Source organism: Balaenoptera musculus, chromosome 7 (genome assembly GCF_009873245.2).
Source record: "Balaenoptera musculus isolate JJ_BM4_2016_0621 chromosome 7, mBalMus1.pri.v3, whole genome shotgun sequence".
Taxonomy (NCBI): Eukaryota; Metazoa; Chordata; class Mammalia; order Artiodactyla; family Balaenopteridae; genus Balaenoptera; species Balaenoptera musculus.
Window position 1 is genome coordinate 19,980,511 of NC_045791.1, and position 23,500 is coordinate 20,004,010.

The following is a 23,500-nucleotide window of genomic DNA, read 5'->3' on the forward strand; positions in this document are numbered from 1 at the left end:
ATTTACTTTGCAAAAACCAGCAGATTATAGAAATTGCAGACATGTCAACAACTTTGATCTGACAACTCAATTACCACAATATTTTAAGTAACTTTTTTTCAAATTTTTCCTCTTAACAAAATATGGTACATATTGTCGCCGATCTGTGGCTCCTTGGGAGCAAGGGAATGCCTTTTTAACCCCATTATCGTCATATCAGTGATATTATGTAGACTAGTCAGAACTGATCCTTATGCTGCTGAGTCAGAGAAACATTTGTCAGATGGCATATAAATCGTAACCCTTTCTTGGCTGGGCACCATTGCCGGCTCTCTTAAGTAGCAAAAGCAGTAGGACACTGTCATTTGGATTATATTTGTCTAACATCTGACTTAAGGATAAACACTATGGAAGAGTTTATGACCAAATTATTGTTGAGAGATTAGAGTGTACATCAGGGAGGGTAGATTGTATATGTTTTATTTCATTTCTGCTAGTATATTTGATTGTTAGTTATGGGAGGAGATACAGAAATGCATAGAACCTGAATCTTGCCTTCTGGGAAGAAGGGCAACGATTTAAAGTAAAGAGTAATTAGTACCATGCGTTGCTAGACTCCTGGTCTTCGAAGTCCTTTCAGAAAATGTTAATTGTATAATATAAAAGTGTGCCTTTAGTCCTCATTTAGTGTCTTTTCATTTTTTGATTGTGTAATGTTATAGCCTACTCTTTTCTGCATGCTATACATTTCCGTTAGATATATTTTGCGAGTAATTTGCAACGATAGCATTGTAATAGTTCTACCTTGCTGCCTTAGAGTTCTAATTTTCTTGAAGCTGTTCTTCTATTAAGTCATGTCTGTGGTAGATACATGATTTCCGTAAGATATACTACTGCAACTCTTCTTAAAATATATGAAGTATTTTTCTTTGATAAGTTTGGTCTATGTATGGAAAGCTTACTGATTTCTGACTTCTCCCTTTTTCAGCAGGACAACCTTGGGTCTCAGTTTAGCCACATGAGTCTTGCCCGCCAGCCATCTGCAGATGGCTCTGACCCTCACGCCACCATGTTCCAGTCCACTGTTGTTCTTCAGTCCCCACAGCAGTCTGGTTATATCATGACAGCAGCCCCTCCACCACCACCACCGCCTCCTCCTCCTCCTCCTCCTCCTCCCCTACCACCTGGACAGCCAGTCGCTACTGCTGCCTATTCTGCCTCTGGTCATCCTGTCAGCCAGCCTGTGCTCCAGCAGCAAGGATATATTCAACAGCCCTCTCCACAGGTACGTTGCTTTTTTCATCTTTTCTCTCCTGTGGAAGCCTCTCATTTAAGATCAGTTTTAACTTTAGAGAGCTCATTTTTAATTTCACATGGATAGAATTTGTGAGAACGTGTAAGCAAAGCTTGTAGTCACCTTCCCTTTTGGAGATTTTCAAGTGCATGCTAGACAACCACATGACCTGTAGACACTTCAGTTGGAGGGTTACACTATGTGATCTTTGAGTTTCCTTCTGACTCTGAGAGGTTTCTTTTGTTCTGATTAGCTTAAGAGAAACACAGTAAAGTAAATGCACTGTAAAAATAAAATGATACATTTTAAGAAGAGGTAGATCACTCTGGGGAGAATTAACATCTTAACACCGTTGAATCGTCCAGTGCACGAACATGTTATCTCTCTCCATTTATTTAGATCTTCCTTAATTTTTTGTCAACAGTATTTTGTAGTTTTCATCACACAAGTGTTACACGTGTTTTTTTAATATATCCCTAAATATTGAATGTTTTAAGGTGATATTCTAAAGGAGATTATTTTTAAATTTTATTTTCTATTTGTTCATCGCTAGTATGTAGAAATATAATTGTTTTTTATATACTGATCTTTTACCCTGTGGACTTTCTAAATTTGATTATTCTACATATATTATCCTTTCCAATCTATATACCTTTTGTTTGTTTTTCTTGCCTTATTACATTAGCTAGGAGCCCTAATGTTGAATACTTTCAACACAACAGAGGGAAGTAAAAATCTCTAGAATCCATGTATTAACTTAAATATAAGTTTTTTTTTTTTTTTAAGGAATTCCTTTATTTTTATTATTTATTTATTTATTTTTGGCTGAGTTGGGTCTTCGTTTCTGTGCGAGGGCTTTCTCTAGCTGCGGCAAGCTGGGGCCACTCTTCATCGCGGTGCGCGGGCCTCTCACTATCGCGGCCTCTCTTGTTGCGGAGCACAGGCTCCAGATGCGCAGGCTCAGTAGCTGTGGCTCACGGGCCTAGTTGCTCCGTGGCATGTGGGATCTTCCCAGACCAGGGCTCGAACCCGTGTCCCCTGCATTGGCAGGCAGATTCTCAACCACTGTGCCACCAGGGAAGCCCTAAATATAAGTTTTGAAAGTACATATGCTTTCCTTGTTTCCAGCCATAAGGGTAGGCGTTCAGTCTTTCATCATTAACTGTGATACTATATGTGGGGTTTTTGTATAATTATCTAATATTCCTAGTTTGCTAAGAGTCTTTACCGTGAATGGACATTAATCTTGTAAAAAAAATGTTTTGGCATCTCCTGAGGTGATCATGTGGGGTTTTTTCCCCTTTAGTCTAGTAATACAGTAAATTACTTTGACTTTTGAATGTTAAACTAACCTTTTGTTTCTGGAATATACCTCACGATATATAGTGATATATATATCATGATATAGTTTTCTTTTTTATATATCACTGCGTTCAATTTGCCAGTATTTTCTTACGGATTTTTGCATGCATGTTCATGAAGGATATCGGTCTGTAGTTTGTTTGTAATGTCTTTTTCAGGTTGTAGTACCCAGGGTGGTACTGACCTCAAAATGAGTTGGATAGTGTTTCCTCCTTTATTTTCTAAAGGAGTTTATGGAGGATTGGTGTTATCTCTTCTTGAATATTTGCTAGAATTGCACTAATGATTCCATCCGGACCTGGATTTCTTTTGCAGGGAAGGTTTTTAAATTATGACTTCTTATTTTTTAGTATTAAATAGATATAGGGCTGTTACAATTTCCTTTTCATTTTGGATCAGATTTGGTAGTTTGTATCAATTCCATTTATGTTGTCAAACTTTTTGGCATAAAGTTGCTCATATGTAATATCCCCTTATTATACTTTTAGTATCTTCAGGATCTAAAGATATTAGTAATTTCAGTCTTCTTTTTTCTTTTTCCTTTATTAGTTTAACTAGAGGTTTATCAGTTCTCTTGATGATGTTAAAAGAAAAACAACTTAGGGTTTCATTAGTTTTGTTTATTCATTTTCTATTTGAACTATTACTAATATAAGGTTTTTTTCTGTTTTTTTTTTTATAAATTTATTTATGTATTTATTTATTTATTTATTTTTGGCTGCGTTGGGTCTTCGTTGCTGCACACGGGCTTTCTTTAGTTGCGGCGAGCGGGGGCTGCTCTTTATTGTGGTGTGCGGGCTTCTCATTGCGGTGGCTTCTCTTGTTGCGGAGCATGGGCTCTAGGTGCACGGGCTTCAGTTGTTGTGGCTCGCGGGCTGTAGAGTGCAGGTTCAGTAGTTGTGGCGCACGGGCTTAGTTGCTCTGCGGCATGTGGGATCTTCTTGGACCAGGGCTCAAACCCGTGTCCCCTGCACTGGCAGGTGGATTCTTAACCACTGCGCCACCAAGGAAGTCCCTGTATGACTTTTTTGACCCATGATTTACATTAGAAGCATGTTAATTTCCAAACGTTTGGGGCTTACAGTTATTGATTTCTATTTTAGTCGCATGTGGTCAGGTAATCTACTCTAAGATTTCAGTGTTTTGGAACCTGTTGAGTCTTATTTCATGTCCCAGCATGTAGTCTCTCGTGGAATGATTTGTCTGTACTTGAAGAGAATTTGTACTCTATCATTTCAGTGTTTTGTGGTTTTGTTTTTTTGTTTTTTTAGATCAAGTTCACATAACGTAAAATTAACCAGTTTAAAGTGAACAATTCAGTGGCATTTAGTACATTCACAATGCTTTGCAACCATCACCTATGTCTAGTTCCAAAATATTTTTATCACCCCAAAAGAAAAGTTCATAACCATTCCCCTCACCCCCCAGCCCCTGGCAACCATCAGTCTTTATTCTCTATGGATTTACCATTCTGGATACTTCATATTAATGGAGTCATGCAATATGTTATATTCTGTGTCTGGCTTCTTTAACTTAACATAACGTTTCAGGGTTAATCCATGTTGTAGCATGTATGAGTGCTTCATTCCTTTTTATGGCTGAATAATATGCCATTTTATATATATACCACAATTTGTCCATCTTCAACCATTATTGGATTTGGGATGTTTCCACCTTTTGCCTATTGTAAATAGTGCTCTATGAGCATGTAGGTGCATGGATTTGTTCTAGTATCTGTTTTCATTTCTTTGGGTATATACCTAGGAAAAAATTACTGGATGATATGATAATTCTATGTTTAACTTTTTGAGGAACTGCCAGGTTGTTTTCTGTGGTGTCTGAACCATTTTATATTCCTACCTGCAGTGTATAAAGGTTCCAGTTTCTCCACATCCTTGCCAACATTTGTTATTTACTATTATTATTATTATTATTATTATTATTATTATTATTATTGCCATCCTGTGGGCATGAAGTGGCTATCTCATGGTTTTGACTTGCATGTCCATAATTATTAGTGATGTTGATCATCTTTTCATGTGCTTGTTGGCCATTGTCGATCTTCTTGGGAGAAATGTGTTAAGTCCTTTGCCTGTCTTTTTAAATTTATTTATTTATTTATTTTTGGCTGTGTTGGGTCTTCGTTTCTGTGCGAGGGCTTTCTCTAGTTGTGGCAAGCGGGGGCCACTCTTCATCGCGGCGCGCGGGCCTCTCACTGCCGCGGCCTCTCCCATTGCGGAGCACAGGCTCCAGACGCGCAGGCTCAGTAGTTGTGGCTCACGGGCCCAGCCGCTCTGCGGCATGTGGGATCTTCCCAGACCAGGGCTCGAACCCATGTGCCCGGCATTGGCAGGCAGACTCTCAACCACTGCGCCACCAGGGAAGCCCCTTTGCCTGTCTTTAAATCAGATTGTCATTTAGTTGTTGAGCTGTAAGAATTCCTTGTATATTCTGGATTCTAGACCCTTATCAGATGTGTGTTTTACAAATATGTTCACCCATTCTGTAGGTTGTCTTTTCACTTTTTTGATAATGTCTTTAATGTATAAAAGTTTTTATTTGGTGAAGTTCACTTTATCCATCTTTTCATTTTGTTGCTCATGCTTTTGGTGTCATATGTAAGAATCCATTTCCAAACCCAAGGTCATAAAAATGTATCCCTGTTTTCTGCTAAGAGTTTTATGGTTTTAGCTCCTATATTTAGGGCATTTATCTCTTTTGAGTTAATTTTTATATATAGTATGAGGTAAGGGTCCAACTTCATTCTTTTGCATGTGTATATCTACTTATTTCAGCATCCTTTGTTGAAGATACTTCTCTTTTCCCACTGAATAATCTTGGTACCCTTGTCGAATATCAGTTGACCATAAATGTAAGAGTTTATTTCTCAACTCATTTTTACACTATTTCTATCTTTAGCCAGTACTACACTGTTTTATTACTGTACCTTTCTAGTAAGGTCTAAAATCAGAAAGTGTGAGTCCTCCAACTTCTATCTTGAAGTCCTTGAAACCTATTTTATCTGACTTTAATATTAGTGGCTTCAGCCTTCTTTTGATTAGCACTTAAATGATATGTCTTTTTCCATCCTCTTATTTGCAGCCTTTAAAGTATGTTGTTCACATACAGTATATAGTTGGTATTTGCTGATTTATGCAGTCTGATTGAAGTGTTTAGTCCTTTTATCTTTTATATATCAACTGACATGGTTAGATGTAGGTATGCCACGTTGCTATTTGTTTTCCATTTGTCGTATCTATATTTTATTCCTGTCTTCTTGCTTTCCTTCCTTTATATTATTTGAATTATTTCAGGGTTCTGTTTTATTTCTTCTATTGCCTTTTTGTCTACAGCCCTTTGAATCTTGTGCTTATGTGGCTTATGATAGGTATCTTTAGCTTATCAAAATCTACTTTGAGTTCATACAAAACTCCAAGAAAAATATACTAGTCATGTTAAAAGTATAATTCCATTTACCCTCTCTCCATTGTTTGTGCTATTGTTGTCATATATATTGCATGTATATACATTATAAAGAAAAATTTGGTGTTATAATTTTTGCCTTAGTAGTATCTTTTTTGTTTTTTTTAATTAGGAGAAAAGGAAGAATGTATTATTTATACACATCACACATACTGAAAAGTATAATAATGGATTAGATCCGAAATCAGGATATATCGCTTGCTGATACCTCCAGGAAAAATTAAGGGATCACATGTATATTGTGTCTAATGTTTCAAAAACAGAAGAGTATTACAGAAAATTTAGGCGACTCTTGGCTTATAAGTGATCCAGGAATTCTGTGCTTGGCTGGTTTCCAGATGAAATGGGCACTCTTTAAGATTTCCACAGATCTCTGGTCTTTTAGAAGTAACCCAGTCAGATAAGCAGAACCTAAGAGAACCTGTGAACCTAATAAAGTTAACTTAACACATACTTCCATATCACTGGATTAATTGTTTATTCTTCACCCCAAACCAGATCAGATTACTTTTAGAGAAATTCACAGCTGATACAGATAGCTCTGGAGGGAAAACTAAATCAAGATAGTCTTATTGGCATTTTTTCCAGCTTTATTAAGTATAATTGACAAATAAAATTTGTATTGGCATTTTAATTTGCATTAGAAATATGAGGAGAATTAAAGAATGGAACCAGTGCAAGTGTGCATTAGTGTAGGAATGGATAAACTGGCTTATTTATGTGGTGATTGCTGTTCAGCAGTTAAATTGAATGAGCTAGCGATTTGTGCTTCAACAAATGAGTCTCAAAAACAATGTTAATTGCAAAATAAGTTGCATGAAGTTATATAGAGTACCATAAATGTACATTTTTAAAATTCTCAACAATTGTATGTATAGATAACAGATTACACACACACTAGAAGCTTAAAAACATTTATGGGAATGATATATACCAACTTCAGGATAATGGTTTTTCTATGGAATATAGAGCAAAGGAATGTTGGAGTGAGCCTTAAGCTATTTCAGTAGTACTTGGTAAAAGAGAGAAAAATCTGAAACAAATGTGGCCCAAAAATTTAAATATACTAAATCTGATCAGTGGGCAAATTGGTAGGTGTGTTTTGTTATGTATACTGTATGTTTGAAATTAAAAAAAATTTTTTTCAGGTAAATTTAAAGCTAAGAAAATCAGTTTTCAGATGATTACTATTTGGGAGAATTATTACTCATTACACTCCAATGTTCCTGGCAGGAAAAAAAATAATTCTGCTGCAAGTAAAATTGATTTTTTCTTTTTTCCTTAATGCTTATCCTAGATGCCAGCCTGTTACTGTGCTCCAGGCCACTACCACTCCAGTCAACCTCAGTATCGCCCCATCCCTTCTGTCCATTACAGTTCACATCTGAACCAACCACTGCCACAGCCTGCACAGCAGGCAGGTGAGTATGTGAGGTTAGGAATTCTCGGCTTTTGGTATTGCTGCTTTTTCATCCTGCTTTATTTCAGTCTTACTCTTAAGATACTGCCACACTCAGTCTGTCAAAGGTTTCAGATAGGTGCATACCTATGAATATGCAAACCAGTGAGATGAAAAGAGTGGGCGGATCTTAGCCCCCTCCAGGGAATGCCACAGTGTCAGGTTTCTGTACTATAGAGTTGGGAGCCTTAAGGAGAAGATTGTACCAGGTGAGCAGCTTCCAGGTACTCCCTGCCATTGTAGCCGAAGCCTCCTCTACAGCCTGATAATGCACCTGTGGTAAACAGCAAAAGGCAGACAAGGCAAGTTAAGATGTCTGCTGAACAGCTAACCAAAAACAAGGACCAAAATGACCTAACTTTGGTTGAGAACTCTAGCCTAGTGAAGATATTTTGATGTCTTAGTCTCCGCAGGAGTGCCTTAAAAGGAATGAAGTTCTTACACATCTTTGTAGTGTTTTGGTTTTGTGGTTGTATAGTGAAAGGTATTTTTAAACCAAATACGGTCTAATCCTAAGCATATCAAACATATTAAAACTGAAAAGATAGTTTTTCTTTTGCCCCTTTCAAATTTTCTTTAAGCATTCAATGGAAACAACTGTGATCTCAGTATAAAAGCTACCTTACTAATTTGACTGAACTCGTTTCTCTCTATGCTTCCCACCTACATGTGTACTTCTGCCCCAGATGTTTAATAAGGTATTCTTTTCAGCCTTTTATAACTCTAGGTGTTCAAGGAGAATTTTTATCGGTTTCTTTGAAGCCTTTTTAGCTGCTTGTCGCCGTTTGAATGTGCTCAGACTATGTCAGCATGATTAGCTGAGGCCACATAACCCTCCACCTCTACTTACGCAGTTTCTTGCTCTTGATAATGTGTGGAACTCTTGAGGGGTTCCACAGTTTCAGGAGAAAGACATCTGCACTGGGCGTTCTGATGAGAAGTGTTCTTGCCTCTCCTCACTTGTGCAGTCTGCACTCATCGTTGTGACTCATCAGCTTCCTTTACCAGATGTTACTCTTACTTATCTCCCCAGCAGGGGAACCTCCACGTCCTCAGTCTTGCTCTCAGGAGTTGTCTTGTACTTCATGTGTAGGTTTTTCCCTTTTTCATGTTACTGGCCTTGTATTGTATGTGTGACAAATGTTCTTCCAAAGGATGTTGAGTATATACAATGGTCATTTTGGCCAACTTAGAATTTGTCTTCTGTTCCTGAACTTTAATAATACATTCCACTTCAAATAACCTAAACTAGTATATTCTCTAATTTTGAAAGGCATCAGAAGCTGTCCTTTATACCTGGACACATTGGTGATGACAGTGCTCACTAACTTTAAATACATAGTTGTTTTATTCTAATAGAAATTATTTCCTAAGTTTTCCTGGGCCTCCGTGACTGACTTTTCATATCATAATTGTCATGATTTTTTTCTTCCAAAATTACAATACAGATTACAGCTAATGTTATGATAATAAAAAAAAAATTTGTCTTAACTTTCCCCATTCAAATACCTTGCGTGTGACTAATTAACTTATTAGTTCATTAGTACGCCCTATTAACGAGGCAGGCAAAGAAACTGTTCTGTATTTGTGTGAGCTTCTTAGTTCTGTTCTTTTTCATGGCAAAATTTTTATTCCTCTCCATTGTCAAACTGCCTACAAAATTAAAACTTTTAATCACAGGTAGGACCAGTGTGCTCATGCAAATGCCTCTGCCAAATATATTCCTCTCTGCCAAAAATGGACAACTGTAAATGCCACGCCTCCTAATTCAGGGCCAAAATATCTACATGACAGATGGCATGTGTTTATCATCAGTGATGTTTCAGTTGTGGGGTTTTTCCTAATGCTGGTTATGGTGAGAAGGAAGGCAACAATAAGTCAGATTGCATCTAGACAGTACAGGCACAGAAAAGTGTGTGTGTCTGAATGACTTTTGACGTTGTGTTTGACTCTTAAGAGTCAGTCATAATATAACACTTTATAACTAGAGTTGGTTTCATGTCATTCAGTTTGAAGAAGAGAAGAGAAATAAATCCTCAAAGCACCCTTATATGAAAGCGAAAGAAATGCTGTTATGCTAATAAGTAGAAGAGAAAATTTCCCTTTAAAGAAAAGTTCAGTTGTGCCAGTGCCACGTACTGTTTTGGTAATTATACTGAACCTTTTTGTAGAATTAGTAGGAGTTGGATGATTATATAATCTAAAGACTTTTTTATTGTTAGCCAATGGTTATTTTTTATGTCAAACTTTATCAAAAAAATGTGCATTTATGTTTGTGTGTCTCCTAACAGAAAAGTAAAATGCACTGGGAAGTGGACACAGGAACTTTTTGTTCTGATTTTCTGTACAGATTTATAGCAATTTCTTTCGCAGTAATTTACATTTTTATATGCAAACATCATACTTTTTGGATTTCATTTTTTATTTTTTTTCCTTGTAATATTTCTCTACATTCTACCATCCCCATCTGATTAAAATTAGAAATAATTTGTTACATCCCTTACTTTTCTTTTTCTTGTCAAATAACATTTAGTCAAGAAGCATATTGTTTTGTTACATAAAAGGGTGAAACTAATAATTCAGCCAAATGATGAAAGCATTGATAGACTTGGAACAATTTTTTTTCACTGAGTTACATACAAAAAAATAACTTTTAAATGTTTGCATATGAATCTAAAGAAATTTCGCCCTAAATTAACAAACCCAATTGAATCAAATATTCTTAGATCAGGTTGGGTATGGGCAGTAGAAATAGAAGATTTTCTGTTATTTTCCCTTTTGGGGGCAGGAAGGAGGTTGGGGAAATACCTCAAGGATAAAATGCCTTTGGTCTTCCATGCAAGTGTGCACCAGAGAACTGCAGTAGTTATTGATCTCCTTGACAATAAACCCACCTATTATGGGGACTGAATTGAAATCAGTACTAACATTACTGCTGGGGAATGAATGTACAAATCCTTTGTTATGAATGTGAAACTACTAGGTCATTAAAACAAGGTTGAGTCAGCCCCTGTCAACAGAAGCAGAAGAAATTCTGGCTACTTAAGGCCTTTTGGACAATGTATTATATAACATGAAAGAAAACAAAATAGGAGTCAAATCCTGACAACCCTTATTTGTATTTAAGTGGTATTAGGTGTATCACTTAAAGCCTCCAGGTTTCCATTTACTCACTTGCAAAGTAAGGGAGTTTTACTGTATCATCTATTGAAGCCTCTGTGTACTCTAAAATTCCATGATTCTGTGTGTCTGTCTTATGTGAGTCATTTCTAGTTTAGAAAGGTGGAACATTGGAGAATTGGTTTGCAGTAGCTTAGTGACCTACTGTCAAAACTGGAGCCATACAAGCAAAGATTTCAAAAGATCTGGTTACTTGCCAGCTGCAGTAATATGGATTTGTTATCTTAACCCTTTATCATAAAATTTACAGCTTGAATACTATGAAGTATACTACATATAAGAAGCTTGGTATACTATAAAGAAACTCTTCCTGCAGGTAGTAATTGTAGCAAAGATTTTAGGTTTATGAGGCCTGGCTGTTTTCTATGCAGCTGCTTTCATTCTTATGACTCTTTTGAAAAGTTTGCAGCTTCACCATATATGTTGAATATTTTGCAATAATTGGCCTTGTTCCTGAGCTGTTGGATTCGGGGCCGTAGCACTGTCTGAGAGGTTTACATTTCTCACAGTGAACCGGTCTCTTTTTCAGCTGCTTCCTGGCTTCTTTTTACTCAGGTTTCCACTGCCCTTTTTTTTTTTTTTTTTCCTTTTTAATGCTGTATTAAAGTATTAACATTTGCTTATATTTTCCATTAATTGTAATGCCTTTTAATCATGCATCAGACTCAGAAATAGGGATTTGAATTTAAATGACAACCTTGGCTTAATATAATTTACCTTTTAAAAATTCATGAAAGCTATTGCTTTAATTTCTTTTCCAAAGCAGATTTGAATGGCAGATTAATTTTGATTGGAGCTTTTCTTAAAAGTTTAATGTCTTAAGCATGCCAGACTCATTAGCAAAAGTCAAATACATCTCTTTCCCTGTTGCTAAATAACTTTTTAGGAATATTATTATGCATGCCATTAAATGGACCTAAGACATGTAAACGCATTTGAAGCTATTTGAAGGGATATAATTTAAGTTTTTTCCAAACCGTGATATTGTATGCATGTGGGAAGCAAAATGACTCCATAGAACTAAATATCATTTTAGTTTTGCAACCTCTGTTAAATTCAAAGATTATCAATGCATTTATACCTTTAACCAGCAGACTACAGTAGGGTCCTGATGAACCACAACCACAGGAGGAACATTTCAGGTTAAACAGTCTGTAAGGTGCACAGAATACTGGCAGCATTGCAGGGCACAAATTTAAAAGTAACCAGGGTGTAAAAGGCAAGCAAGGAAGAAAGGGCCCTATTGGATAAGTGGAGGAGGGGTGATATTGATAAGAGATTTTACTTATGTCAAATAGGGACTCTATCTACACAGTCAATTTCTTTACTGACAACTTCTGACTTGAGTAATAGGAATTTTGTATTTATGTTGCCGGGTGGTAGCCCTGACTATCCTTGTTTTTTCATTGATTCTGTAAACATTTCTTAGCATTGCCTGACCAGCGCAGACTTAAACATTGTATATTACCTACAAATCCACCTATTTCCCTTTTCCCTTCTCCATTAACCTGCCGCCACTGGAGCCAAATGTATCTGGTAAGTACCCATAGATTTCCTTGAGTCATATGCCCTCTTCCACAGGACTGTCATTTAAATAGCTGTGAGCTATAACCTCTGTGTGGCCGTTTTTATTAGATTTGTTTTTTTATGTTTGTATTTATGTTTATTTCAGGCACAGAAGTAGGAGAGCAGAGGGTGATAGAGGAGAAGAATAGCAAAGGTGTGCTGGCAGCTGTGTGTTCTTCCAAATTCACCTAACAGACTATCCTTAGTTGAACTTGCCTGCTCACTAGAATAGTGCCGCAAACATAAGACAAACCAGATTACAAACTTGAGATTTTGGTGATTTGGAAACAGTCCTCACAAACTGTCTTGTAGATACCTAGTTACAATTAAATTTAAAGTTGGCAAAATGGCTCATCCAAAAAAGAAAAAATCTGCCCTGACAGTGCTTCTGCTGTACAAATTCAGTCCTGAAAAAATTTAATAATACTGTTAAATGAAATAACCTTAGATTTATTAAATGGCTGTTCTGACTAAGCACTTCTTCAGTTTCTTTTATTATCTTTCTGATTATGTCTAATCCGTATTATTAAGAATGCTTTCCTTTAACACAAATGCTGTTTCAGATCACCTGTATAAAATAAAACTAGCCTGTTAAAGCCGGTGCAGTCCTTTTCTGCTGAGCACTGTGTTTCCTTCTTGCTCTCTTCTCTGTTGAAGTGAAAGAGAGTTAAAAATAGAATATTCTTTGGAGCCCTCCGGGGAAGAGCCTGAGCCATCCATTTATATTGTCCTAGTTCTCTCAGCTTGCAGAATTGATTGTGGTTTCCTCTGAAAGTGCTGGAAGAAACGGGATAACATTGCAACAGTGCAGTCCTTTAACAAAGGAGAATGTCGGTGTTAAATAATACCTTATATTGAGATCTGGGTGTTTATTCTGTTGTTTGGTATCACTTAATATAGGCATTGCTTGCTTTACAAAATAGATGCTCTCCCACAATACTCACAAATTTCTATAAAAGATATTCTGTTTTCCTCTTACACCCAGGTTAAATCCAGATATATCACAGGAAGGATTTTTTTTTTTAATTATGATGTACTGAAACACACTTTATTGAGGAAAGAATATAATTTAGATAGTAACCAAGTTGGGGGTGTATTGGGTGTCAGAATACTGGAAATACTCTTTTTGTAGCATTTTTCAAAACAGAGTGGTACTTTTCATTCTCTAGAAATCTACTTTAGCCTTCCTAATCTTCAACCTTCTCCCTCTTTTCCAGATCATTGGATTTTTTTCTCATACTTGGCAGTCTTCAAACTATACTTTTGAAACTATCAGAGCTATGTCCCTCCCTTCCTTTGGTCTGAATACTTAGATAATGAACCTGAAGCACAGTGCCACTTCTCTAATAAGTGCCGCTGTTAACAGTTGATGCTCTGCAGCCTGAATGTTTAAACACAGGTTTAAAGCAACTTGAACAGTTCTTTAAGATGTAAATTTTATTAAGCAAGTGTGCATAAAGTGAGGCATGTCTGTAATTACATGGTCCTTTATGTTGCTAATAAACTATTAATGATTTTGTCTTGCATAAACAATAGTAAGGGGCTTATCTTTAGTTGGATTAGTAGAATGATCTTGTGCATTTCTTATCTTTTTTAGTGCTTTCCAAGTGAATATTTCTAGTTTTGCTTGTGATTATAGTAACTTTAATAACCAACATAGATCCCATGGTCTTATGTCATTCAAAAAAATTCCAATAATCTTTTTGCAGCGTTTAATATCATGTTCTTTAGAGAGTATACTCTAAAATTATATACTTTGTAACTAGCTACTGGACTGTTGTTTGTTTTAAGTATTGGAATGAATGATCAAACATCATGACTTCTTGAAAAACAGTTCAGGTACCTGTCCTAATGCCAGTAGAATTTCCTTCCTGGGATACCAGCCATACAATGTATCAAATGTTAAATGATGCTTTTTTTTTTTTTTTTTAAGTTAGAAAGATTCCTCAGCCCCTGACAGCTTCCTGTTCAGTGTGGTTCAAACCTCAGACCTGGTGGGTTTTCCTGCCTGGAATGTAAAAATGAATGTAAAGCTTATTCAGTATGTAGAAAAGAGCCATTGCTTCACAAGAACTTGAAGGGTTCACCCCTGTTACAGGACATGCCCCTTTATATACACAGTGTCCAGGTTAAAGCTGGCATTGCCCCATTGGTAAAAGCTCACTTCTTGGCAAAGCAATTCAACTTTATGGAGAGGAGAGCCACATTTATGAAAATTCTGCTGGAGAAATCTTCTGTATACTCATCTGGAATATGGCAGGAGAGTATACGTTTTGAGTAAAGGCAGCCTTTGAGGCAAAATAGCAAAGCTAAAACCCAAAGAGGAACATTGGAGATTGACATGGAAATGCTCAGGCTGAGTGAGAGACCCAGACCAGGGAACATGGAACCTGAAATATGTCACCATTTGAGCCTCTTCTTCCCCTTCCCAGTTGTTTTATATACATGTGAAATCTTATTATAATGAGACAAAGAGATGTAACCTTGAAATGAAGAGGTTACAAACCATGCATCTTGGGAGTAGTGGAAACTCTGTGACACCTGGTCTTGTTTTCAGCCCGGAAGTTTGTATAGCTACAGTCTGGACTAACTGCTCAACAACCTTTCACTCTGATTCTGTTTTGGGTAACAACACTTAATACTCACAAATAATCTTCAAATGAAAAAAAAAACTTTCCTGGTTGATTGACTATTTACAATAATTCTTTGTTTTCCTATAATTAAATTTCTGTTAAGACTTAGACTCTGTTTAACTTTGCTTCTGTTAAACTACAGTAAAAGTCTTCATTAACCAAAATTCTCAGAAAATGGAAGGAGGGTCAGGTGTTTAAGTGTTCTGCTTATTTGAGCAGTATTACTGTAGTACTCTTTCTACTTCAGCATTTGTCCCTGAGAAAAGTACGGTTTAGAATCAGACTACTATGTGCAAATCCCAGCTACAACACTTAACAGCTGGTAACCTTGGACAAAATGTGAACCTCTCTGTGCTTTTGGTTTTTTTCATCTGAAAAATGGAGATAGTAAGACTTCATAAGATTGGGAGCACTAAAAGAGTTAGCATATGAAAGTGCTTAGAACAGTACCCAAAACCTAGTGAATGTCATGTAAATGTTAGCGACTATTATTGCCTTGTGCTATCAAAGAAATGATAATTATGTAGTATTCTAAATGAAAATGCTTAGGGATTTGGGCTAAATTTGTGTTTGGGCTGGGTTGCAGAATGGAAACCAGAAGCTGACATAATTTGTCCTAAAATACTTAGTCTTTTTGTCTTGTAATCTTCTTGACACATGCCTTCTTCCTAAAAGGCAGTAGAGTTCAGATCAGCTGAGTTTTTTTCTCATCCTTTGATTGTTAACTTGAGGTCTAAATATGTTCTAAGAAAATTTACTTAAATGCTTCCTTCCCATAGCTTTGTAAAATCCCTGTTGATTAGCTATGGAAACATTGCATGGAGAAAGGTTTTGAAACAGAATGTGTCATATGGTCCATTTCTATAAACAATGTAAGTGGGTATGTATGTTGCTATCTATGCAGGGAAAATAAGGCTAACCATATACACAACATGTAAATAGTGATTATCTACAAGTGACTGTTATGCAAAAATGGTTTTTTCCACCCTGACTTTTTCCCATTTTTGTATTTTCCAAATTTTCTTCCATGAAAACCTATTTTATAATCAAATAAAGCTTTTTCAAAGGTGTTTTTAATGTCCCTTTTTCCCCAGCAGTGTTCAAATTAAGCCTTCATTTCAAGCTTTACATATTAGATAGAAACTAAAACAGTTCTGTTCTTACTTATCAAGTAAACACTTTGAGGTTAATTACATGAAATCTGTGATTCAGCTGCTATGCATTTTTTAAGGAGAGGCATAATGAGCGATCCATGATTCTAGACTGAGGTGATTTGTATTCATGGGATTAAGTTTCATCTTAATGAAAAGGCAAATATGTTTAACCTTATTATATAAACATGTTATCTTAAAACTACTGCTTTTGCTATCAAAAGCCATTCACTAAACGTGGACAGTGAGAAACGGGCCATCCATTCTCAGTCAGCCTGGTTTTGTGTAGAAGCATGTAGTATTTTGATTCCATTCTGTTAAGAATATGTTCTTCCTCGCTGTTTATTTAGTAAGTATAAATATTAAGTGCCCACTTTTTTGGCTTATTTGCTTGATATCCGATATGGGTATTTTGGGGTTTTTTTTCCTTTAACGGGGTGGGTAGGGTGTTAAAAGCTTCTAACCCTGCCCTTAAAAAGCACACCATTTCTATTTTGGGGGTTTTTTAAACGTGTACACAAGCCATGAGAGAACAGTTAACAAGAGCAATTTTATATTACCTGTCGAGTTTTAAGAAATATGGAATAAGGCAATGAACAAAATTATGAGACGATTAATAAGAGAGCTTCTTAGGAAGATATTTTCCTTTAAAGTGTTTGACATTCTTATTTTTATTAGCTCCACTGTTATTTAAAAACATGTTCCCAGTTTATTTGTGCTACTTCTGAATGAAGTACTAATATTAGTTATTTTTTCTACTTTCACAATCTTTAAAATCTGGAACCTCTTAGTAGTTCTCACTGCTCTTCTACTTGTAAAATCTCTGGTTCTCCACCAATATTCTACCTTCATCTTCCACTTTTCTTCCCTGTTCCTCAAACATGTTACTCATTTTTTTACTTTTTCCAGACCTTTTCTTTAAGTCCAGGCTCATATGTTACTTCCTCTGTGACTATCAGCCAGGATTAACTTCTCCCTCTTAATTTCATAATGCCCTATTTATTCTGCTATTCTGTTATGGTGTCATGGCTAAGAATGCCTAACTTCAAAGATAGGGACCGTGTTTCACTCACCTTTTATCACCCTCCAGGCACATCTTGAGCTCACAGCATCTTTACATAACCGTCTATAACAAATGAGGTGCTAGAATCAGATGTTTTAGATTTTCTATTATATTGCACATTTTCAAAATGTGATGTTTGTGTGGAGATATACATATACATTAGTAGGAATGGATATTAGTGGAGTTAAGGTTGCATTAAAGAATCTAAAATACCATTGGAAATTTATCGGTGCAAATTCCATGATGTAGTGTCCAGGTGATGCTACATTAGACCACTGTGTCATGAAATCTATAGCTATTTATTGAAGCTTTCTGTGTCAGATTTCTTTTCATAAGAGGGAGTTGCAGGCAGGAGGCAAACAAGGTGAACCTCCAAATACTGGCAATGAATAAAATACAAAAATAGTATGAAAAACACTTGAGTTTCTTAGGGGGATGTGACTATTTAAGTCAAGGTATTTAAGTCACATTATGTTACAGTGAATTCTGCTAGGTGGTCACATTTTTCTTTTTAATTTTAGTGGACTGTAATTCTGACAAGTCCATTGTAAGAAGTTACTTTCCCAGTCTATAAAGAGCTGAGCCCCAATTCTGACCCTGCAATAGATGTATGTGTGGGCGTGTGGGTGTTCAGAGATGGTGTTTCCAACACAAAAAAGGGTCTTCACATCCCATTTCCATTCCTGCCCTTTCTTTTCCTAGGGGTGGAAATGTGTCAGTGTATGTTTCGATGATATTTGGACTTTAGAGTATGAATTTGAAATACTTGTTATTTGGTAAACTGAAACTAGGGTTGGTTGTTAATTATTAGGCTAAGGAGCAAGAAAGAAGCTTCTTTACCACCAGATTTGAGGACTATAGGAATTTCACGGAGAGAAATGTTTCAGAAACAGCATATTAACAATCACTTTATTACATATAAGGACCGTAATATACATTTTTGGGGAAAGCTAGATTGGCGAGAAGTTATTTGAAACATGGCAATAAAACACTGTTGCCATAGAAATAGCATCATTTTATAAAACCCTTCACTATAACTGGATTTGTACTTGATTTTTACTTTGTTGTTAATATGTTGCTTAGTTACCGGATGTGTTTTGTATTCATATCTTTAGAAAAGGTTGACGCTATAATTTATTCAGTTATTTAGCCATTGAGTGGAATCATTGAGGCTTCCAGGCAACTGCAGTGATACCCTTGTCTATAATCAATACCTGAGATGGGATCTTTGCCATTCCTGTTGCTTTAGGGATTAATAAGGATGGAAATGAAAACTGATATTTATAAGATAGCAAAATAGATTTATGGTGCTATCAGAGAAATCATTTCGCTGACCTTTAGTTGTGGAAGTTTGTATAGGCAGTGCCATAGTTTGGTTTATCTTTGTAGAAGCTTTTTAGATACCCTGATTAGAAGGTCAGTTATTTTTTTATCTGGTTTCTTTTTAAAAAAAAAAACAAAAAAAGGATTTGTGGTAGTTTTTAGTAATTTACATAAGTCTTGAGCTAACTGGTTTACTTAAAGGAATCCTCTTAGGGTCAGGAGACACATATTGTACAATTCATATTCACTACTCAAAGCTTATCATTGTGGATTCTTATTAAATAACTGATAAATTCACTTAATAAAAATATGTTTATACTCTTAACTTACTAGTTAAATTACCAACAGTGCCTTCAGTTTAGGAAGAACTGTCCCTTAGGTTTTTGATTTGTGAACTTTGGGCAGATTGCTTAACCCCTCTAATGATCGGTTTCTCTGTTAAGTGACCTTAATAATATAATAAGGAAATAACCTTAAAAATTGCTAGGTAACTCAATTTTTCCTTGTGCCCTTGACACATTCCTAATATAAGGATTCGTATCTTAGTGTGGTTTTTCAAACATACAACTATTCTATAAAAGTGGTTTCCCCCTTCCATTGTTTTCAGTCTCCAGAAGGACTAGTTCTATCACTACCAACTCAAAACTCTCCATTTTTTAACAAGAGGCCCTGCATTTTGCTTTTGCACTGGGTCCCACAAATTATGTAGCCAGTCCTGGTCCACAGAAACTATTTTTAATAACAGACTGTACTACACACTAACTAGTAATTGTGTATATAAACCAAGTCTGTGGCCCTATAAATTTCCTCAACTGCAAAGGAAATCTTTGTACCCAAATTTTATTTGAGTGTTATTTTGGGAGGGTGGGGAGTGTAGCTGACTTGGGTTACCTACATAGTAAACCTTTTAAATGTTAGCTCTGATAACAGAAGATTTTTGAGACTTGCTGTTTAAGCAAAACTCTGTCATCTTAGAACACAAAGTACTTGCTTAAAATACAAAAACATACTGCTAGTGAAATAAATTCAAAGCAGGATTTAACTCACTGTGCCATTACAGGTTATCAAGTTATGCCCAACCAGCAGCAAAACTACCAGGGGATAGTTGGAGTTCAGCAGCCCCAGAGTCAGAGCCTAGTTGGTGGTCAGCCCAACAGCATTGGAAATCAGATTCAAGGAGTGGTCATCCCCTATCCTTCAGTGCCATCATATCAGGTACGTGGTCGCTCTTACCTGCATTGGGTAGAGGGGATTTTGAATAACTGAAATGTGTAGCTACATTCTTCTCCTTTTAATATGGGGAAAATGCTTCTGTAATACATAACTTTATATTCTTAAGAGTTTTATTAGTCATTGCAGCTTTGTTCTGTCCTCACTTATTGCATTATTCATTCACTTCATTAACTTTTAGAAAAAAAATATCTGAACCCTATTTATTTTGAGAAGTAAATTTTTCAGGCATTGTCTGTGTTTCCAACTGTTCAATACGTAAGTATCAATATATGAGCAAGTGTCTTATTCTATTCTTCAGCTCCTTAGAAAATCTCTTGAGGAGAATGGAATGGGAGGGAAAAGTAAAGGTGGAGGTAGGTATATGAAATAGAGTACAGATTATAAGTCAGTGTTTATAGAATAGAGAAGGATGTGCAATTTCCCATGCTGGAACTGAGCTTTTTCCCCCTCACTAAATCCAAAAAAGGAATAGTATGTCATGTATTGAAAATGTCATGGATTTTAATTTATAGTTCTAAAGTAGAAATACCTACTGTTTCATGAATAAGTCAGATTTCTTTAGCCCATCTATGGCACATTTCCAGAAATTTATTTTACCTTCCTTTACCTTTCTGGAATAACCTGCAAGTGAGTTTGTTTTATTAGCCTCATGGTTTCCCATAGCTGACTCGAATGTTAAGAAATCCAAAGGCCATTGTCATTCATCTCAACAAGGTAAAAATAATCTAGTTGGGAAGATAAATGTACATCTAAACACAGGTCAACAAATTGGTGATAATATACAGACCACTAACTGAAGGAATTATGAAATATGGCCATGAATAGGTTAGGGACTTAATACAGAAGTCTTCTAGAAAGGTATAAACCTTTAATTAGCTCTTAAAAGAAAATTATGGGCATAAATTAGTTAAGGCATCCTGAGGATGGGGAAGGATGTGAGCAAAGGAGGTAGCATATTCTTGTAATTCCAGAAAATGAAAATTGTAATTAAAATGTAAAATGTGGAATTGTTGAGGACTTTTGAGCACTAGGAATATGTCTACTTTTGAAGCCCCTTGATAATAGAAAGCAACTAAGGAAAAAAGAAGATACATCATGAAACTAGATTTTATATCTTTTCTTTTCTCTCAAATCCTCCACGCTTTTTACTCCGGTCCACCCTGCTTAAGCCGAGGCCCATGAGACTGCCCATCCCCTACTTCCTCTGTAGCTAGACATTAGACAGGATCACTACCGAGCCAGGAACTCTCCCTTCTCAAGGACCCTGGTCACGCTACCTAATCTAGTCTGTTGAGCATCTATTAGATGCCCAGGCACTGTGTAAATAAGATCTCCCTTGAAATATAAGTTTAGGGACTTCCCTGGTGGTCCAGTGAGTAAGACTCTGTGCACCCAATGCAGGGGGCCCAGGTTCAATCCGTGGTCGGGGAACTAGATCCCGCATGCATGCTGCAACTAAGAGTCTGCATGCCGCAACTAAAGATCCCGCGTGCCGAAACTAAGACCGGGTGCAGACTAAATAAATAAATAAACAAACAAACAAATAAAAGAAAGATTAGTTTAACACTGGAAAATTAACTGGTGGATTAACTATAAAAAAAAAGAAATATAAGTTTAAAATAAATTACATCCTTGTTAGTGTAGTTTTTAAAAATGGAGCTAGATACTGAAAATGTTTCAGAGCTAAGACAGTTATTATCATTTCTATAGCATACTTTTTTACAAGTTATAAATTATTTTCTCATGGTATTTCATGTAATCCTTCCACTGGGTAAATGATTGTGAGAAGTATTGCTCTGATAAGCAATGAATGACAGGCTGCTTCATGCTTCCTACTACATTTGGCTAGATAAGCTAGGTGGTAATAAACTGTCATCTAAAAAATAAGCCCAAGGGAATTCCCTGGCAGTCCAGTGGTTAGGACTCGTCGCTTTCACTGCGGAGGGCCTGGGTTCGACCCCTGGTGGGAGAACTAAGATCCCACAAGTCATGCATCACGGCTGAAAAAATAAAAATAAAAATAAAATTTTAAATTAACAAATAAATAATAAGCCTGAAAAGTCGTCTACTCAGTAGAGTATATTCTGCAGCTGTACATTCTCAAGTACAGTTTCCTCTCTTTTGGTACTTCAGTTTTTTTCTTTACCACTAGTTACAAATTTATTCTGTAGCTTAAATCATCTAGATTGAGTTGTCATTTTTCCTAGATCTGCCTTGCATATACACTAACTCAGATACAATCAGAAATAATATTAGGATGTTACACTGCCTCAGTAGACAAAAAGACTGAAATATATTTTGTCATAAAAAACTGGATAAATCAAACCAACAACTTTATCTTTGCAGCTGAGCCAAATTGAAAGTAGTTTAAGAGATTACTGTGTATTCTGAAAGGACTAGTTACATTTTAGAAACATGTTATATAGGCAAGACTTAGAAGTTAATCATCAGCTTATAAATCATAGAGCCCAGGTATAGAGAATCATGAAGTGGTTAAAGAACTAAGGCCCTGGAGCCAGTGGGCATGTGTTCAAACCCCGACTTTTCTCCTCACTAGCTATACAACCTTGGGCAAGTTATTAACCTCAATTTTTAACCCCTTCTATAAAACAAGGATGATAAAAGTAACTTCTTAGGGTTGTTAGGAAGACTTGATGTAATAATATACATAAAGTTCTTGGGACAGAACCTGAACATGGTAGTAAGTACTCGGTAATGTTAACTTTGCTTGTCATCACTGTTACTGCTGTTACTGTCATTGCTACTACTGTTGCTGACATCATCATCAGAAGCTTTTACACAGGCTTTATTTACCAAAATTATTTTAATGCAACTGATGTGGTGCACTTGTAAATTACAAAACCATTATGACGTTGTGGTTTCTATTTTAGAAACTGTGGAAACTAGAGAAATGAATCCATTATGTTCATGTGTTTTGTTTTGTTTTTATTTATTTATTTTTGGCCACGTTGGGTCTTCATTGCTGCGTGCAGGCTTTCTCTAGTTGTGGTGAGCAGGGGCTACTCTTTGTTGTGGTGCACGGGCTTCTCATTGTGGTGTCTTCTATTGTTGCGGAGCACGGGCTCGAGGCGTGTGGGCTTCAGTAGTTGTGGCGTGAGGGCTCAGTAGTTGTGGCTCACGGGCTTAGTTGCTCCACAGCATGTGGGATCTTCCCAGACCAGGGATCGAACCCGTGTCCCCTGCATTGGCAGGCGGATTCTTAACCACTGCGCCACCAGGGAAGTCCCGATTATGTTCATGTGGTTTCTGTGTAGATGAATGTGGAAAACAGAGCATTGAAAGATCCACTGGTGATCAGATGCCTGCTGTGCTAGATCCTGTAAATGGAGATTATAATGGAGATAATACCCCTCCTGAGGTGGAGGTGGCATCCAGTTTTTGCAGATAATGAACTCTGGGGCCTCAGAATCTGAGTTAAGTCGTTTGCCCGGTGTCACATATATAGTAAAGTTGACGGAGTCGGTATCACATCTAGATATCTTAAGCTTCAGAGCTCACACTTTCTGATCCAGTGTATCTCACTAGTACCCTATCTGAGTTTTACTTAGCTCTACCTGAGGTAAATTGCATTACTCTTTCCATGTGAAAGGGTCATCCTCATTTGGAAACTGTTTCTTTTTTAAAATAACTTCTGGGACTTCCCTGGTGGCGCAGTGGTTCAGAATCCGCCTGCCAATGCAGGGGACATGGGTTCGATCCCTGGTCCGGGAAGATCCCACATGCCATGGAGCAGCTAAGCCCGTGCACCACAAC

General features: G+C 36.6%; 1 protein-coding gene across 15 annotated transcripts in view; it reads left to right on the forward strand.

Annotated features, from left to right (window-relative positions):
* Positions 1-23,500, forward strand: part of R3HDM1 (R3H domain containing 1) — a 190,977-nt gene that overhangs the window by 130,700 nt on the left and 36,777 nt on the right. For 12 of the 15 annotated variants that reach the window (XM_036858064.1, XM_036858066.1, XM_036858052.1 and 9 more), the window contains 3 exons: positions 968-1,264; positions 7,416-7,539; positions 19,554-19,708. In XM_036858064.1, the coding sequence (XP_036713959.1) occupies positions 968-1,264; positions 7,416-7,539; positions 19,554-19,708 (576 nt within the window). The remainder of the gene's footprint in view (positions 1-967; positions 1,265-7,415; positions 7,540-19,553; positions 19,709-23,500) is intronic. The other 3 variants (XM_036858053.1, XM_036858057.1, XM_036858067.1) reach the window with 1 other exon arrangement.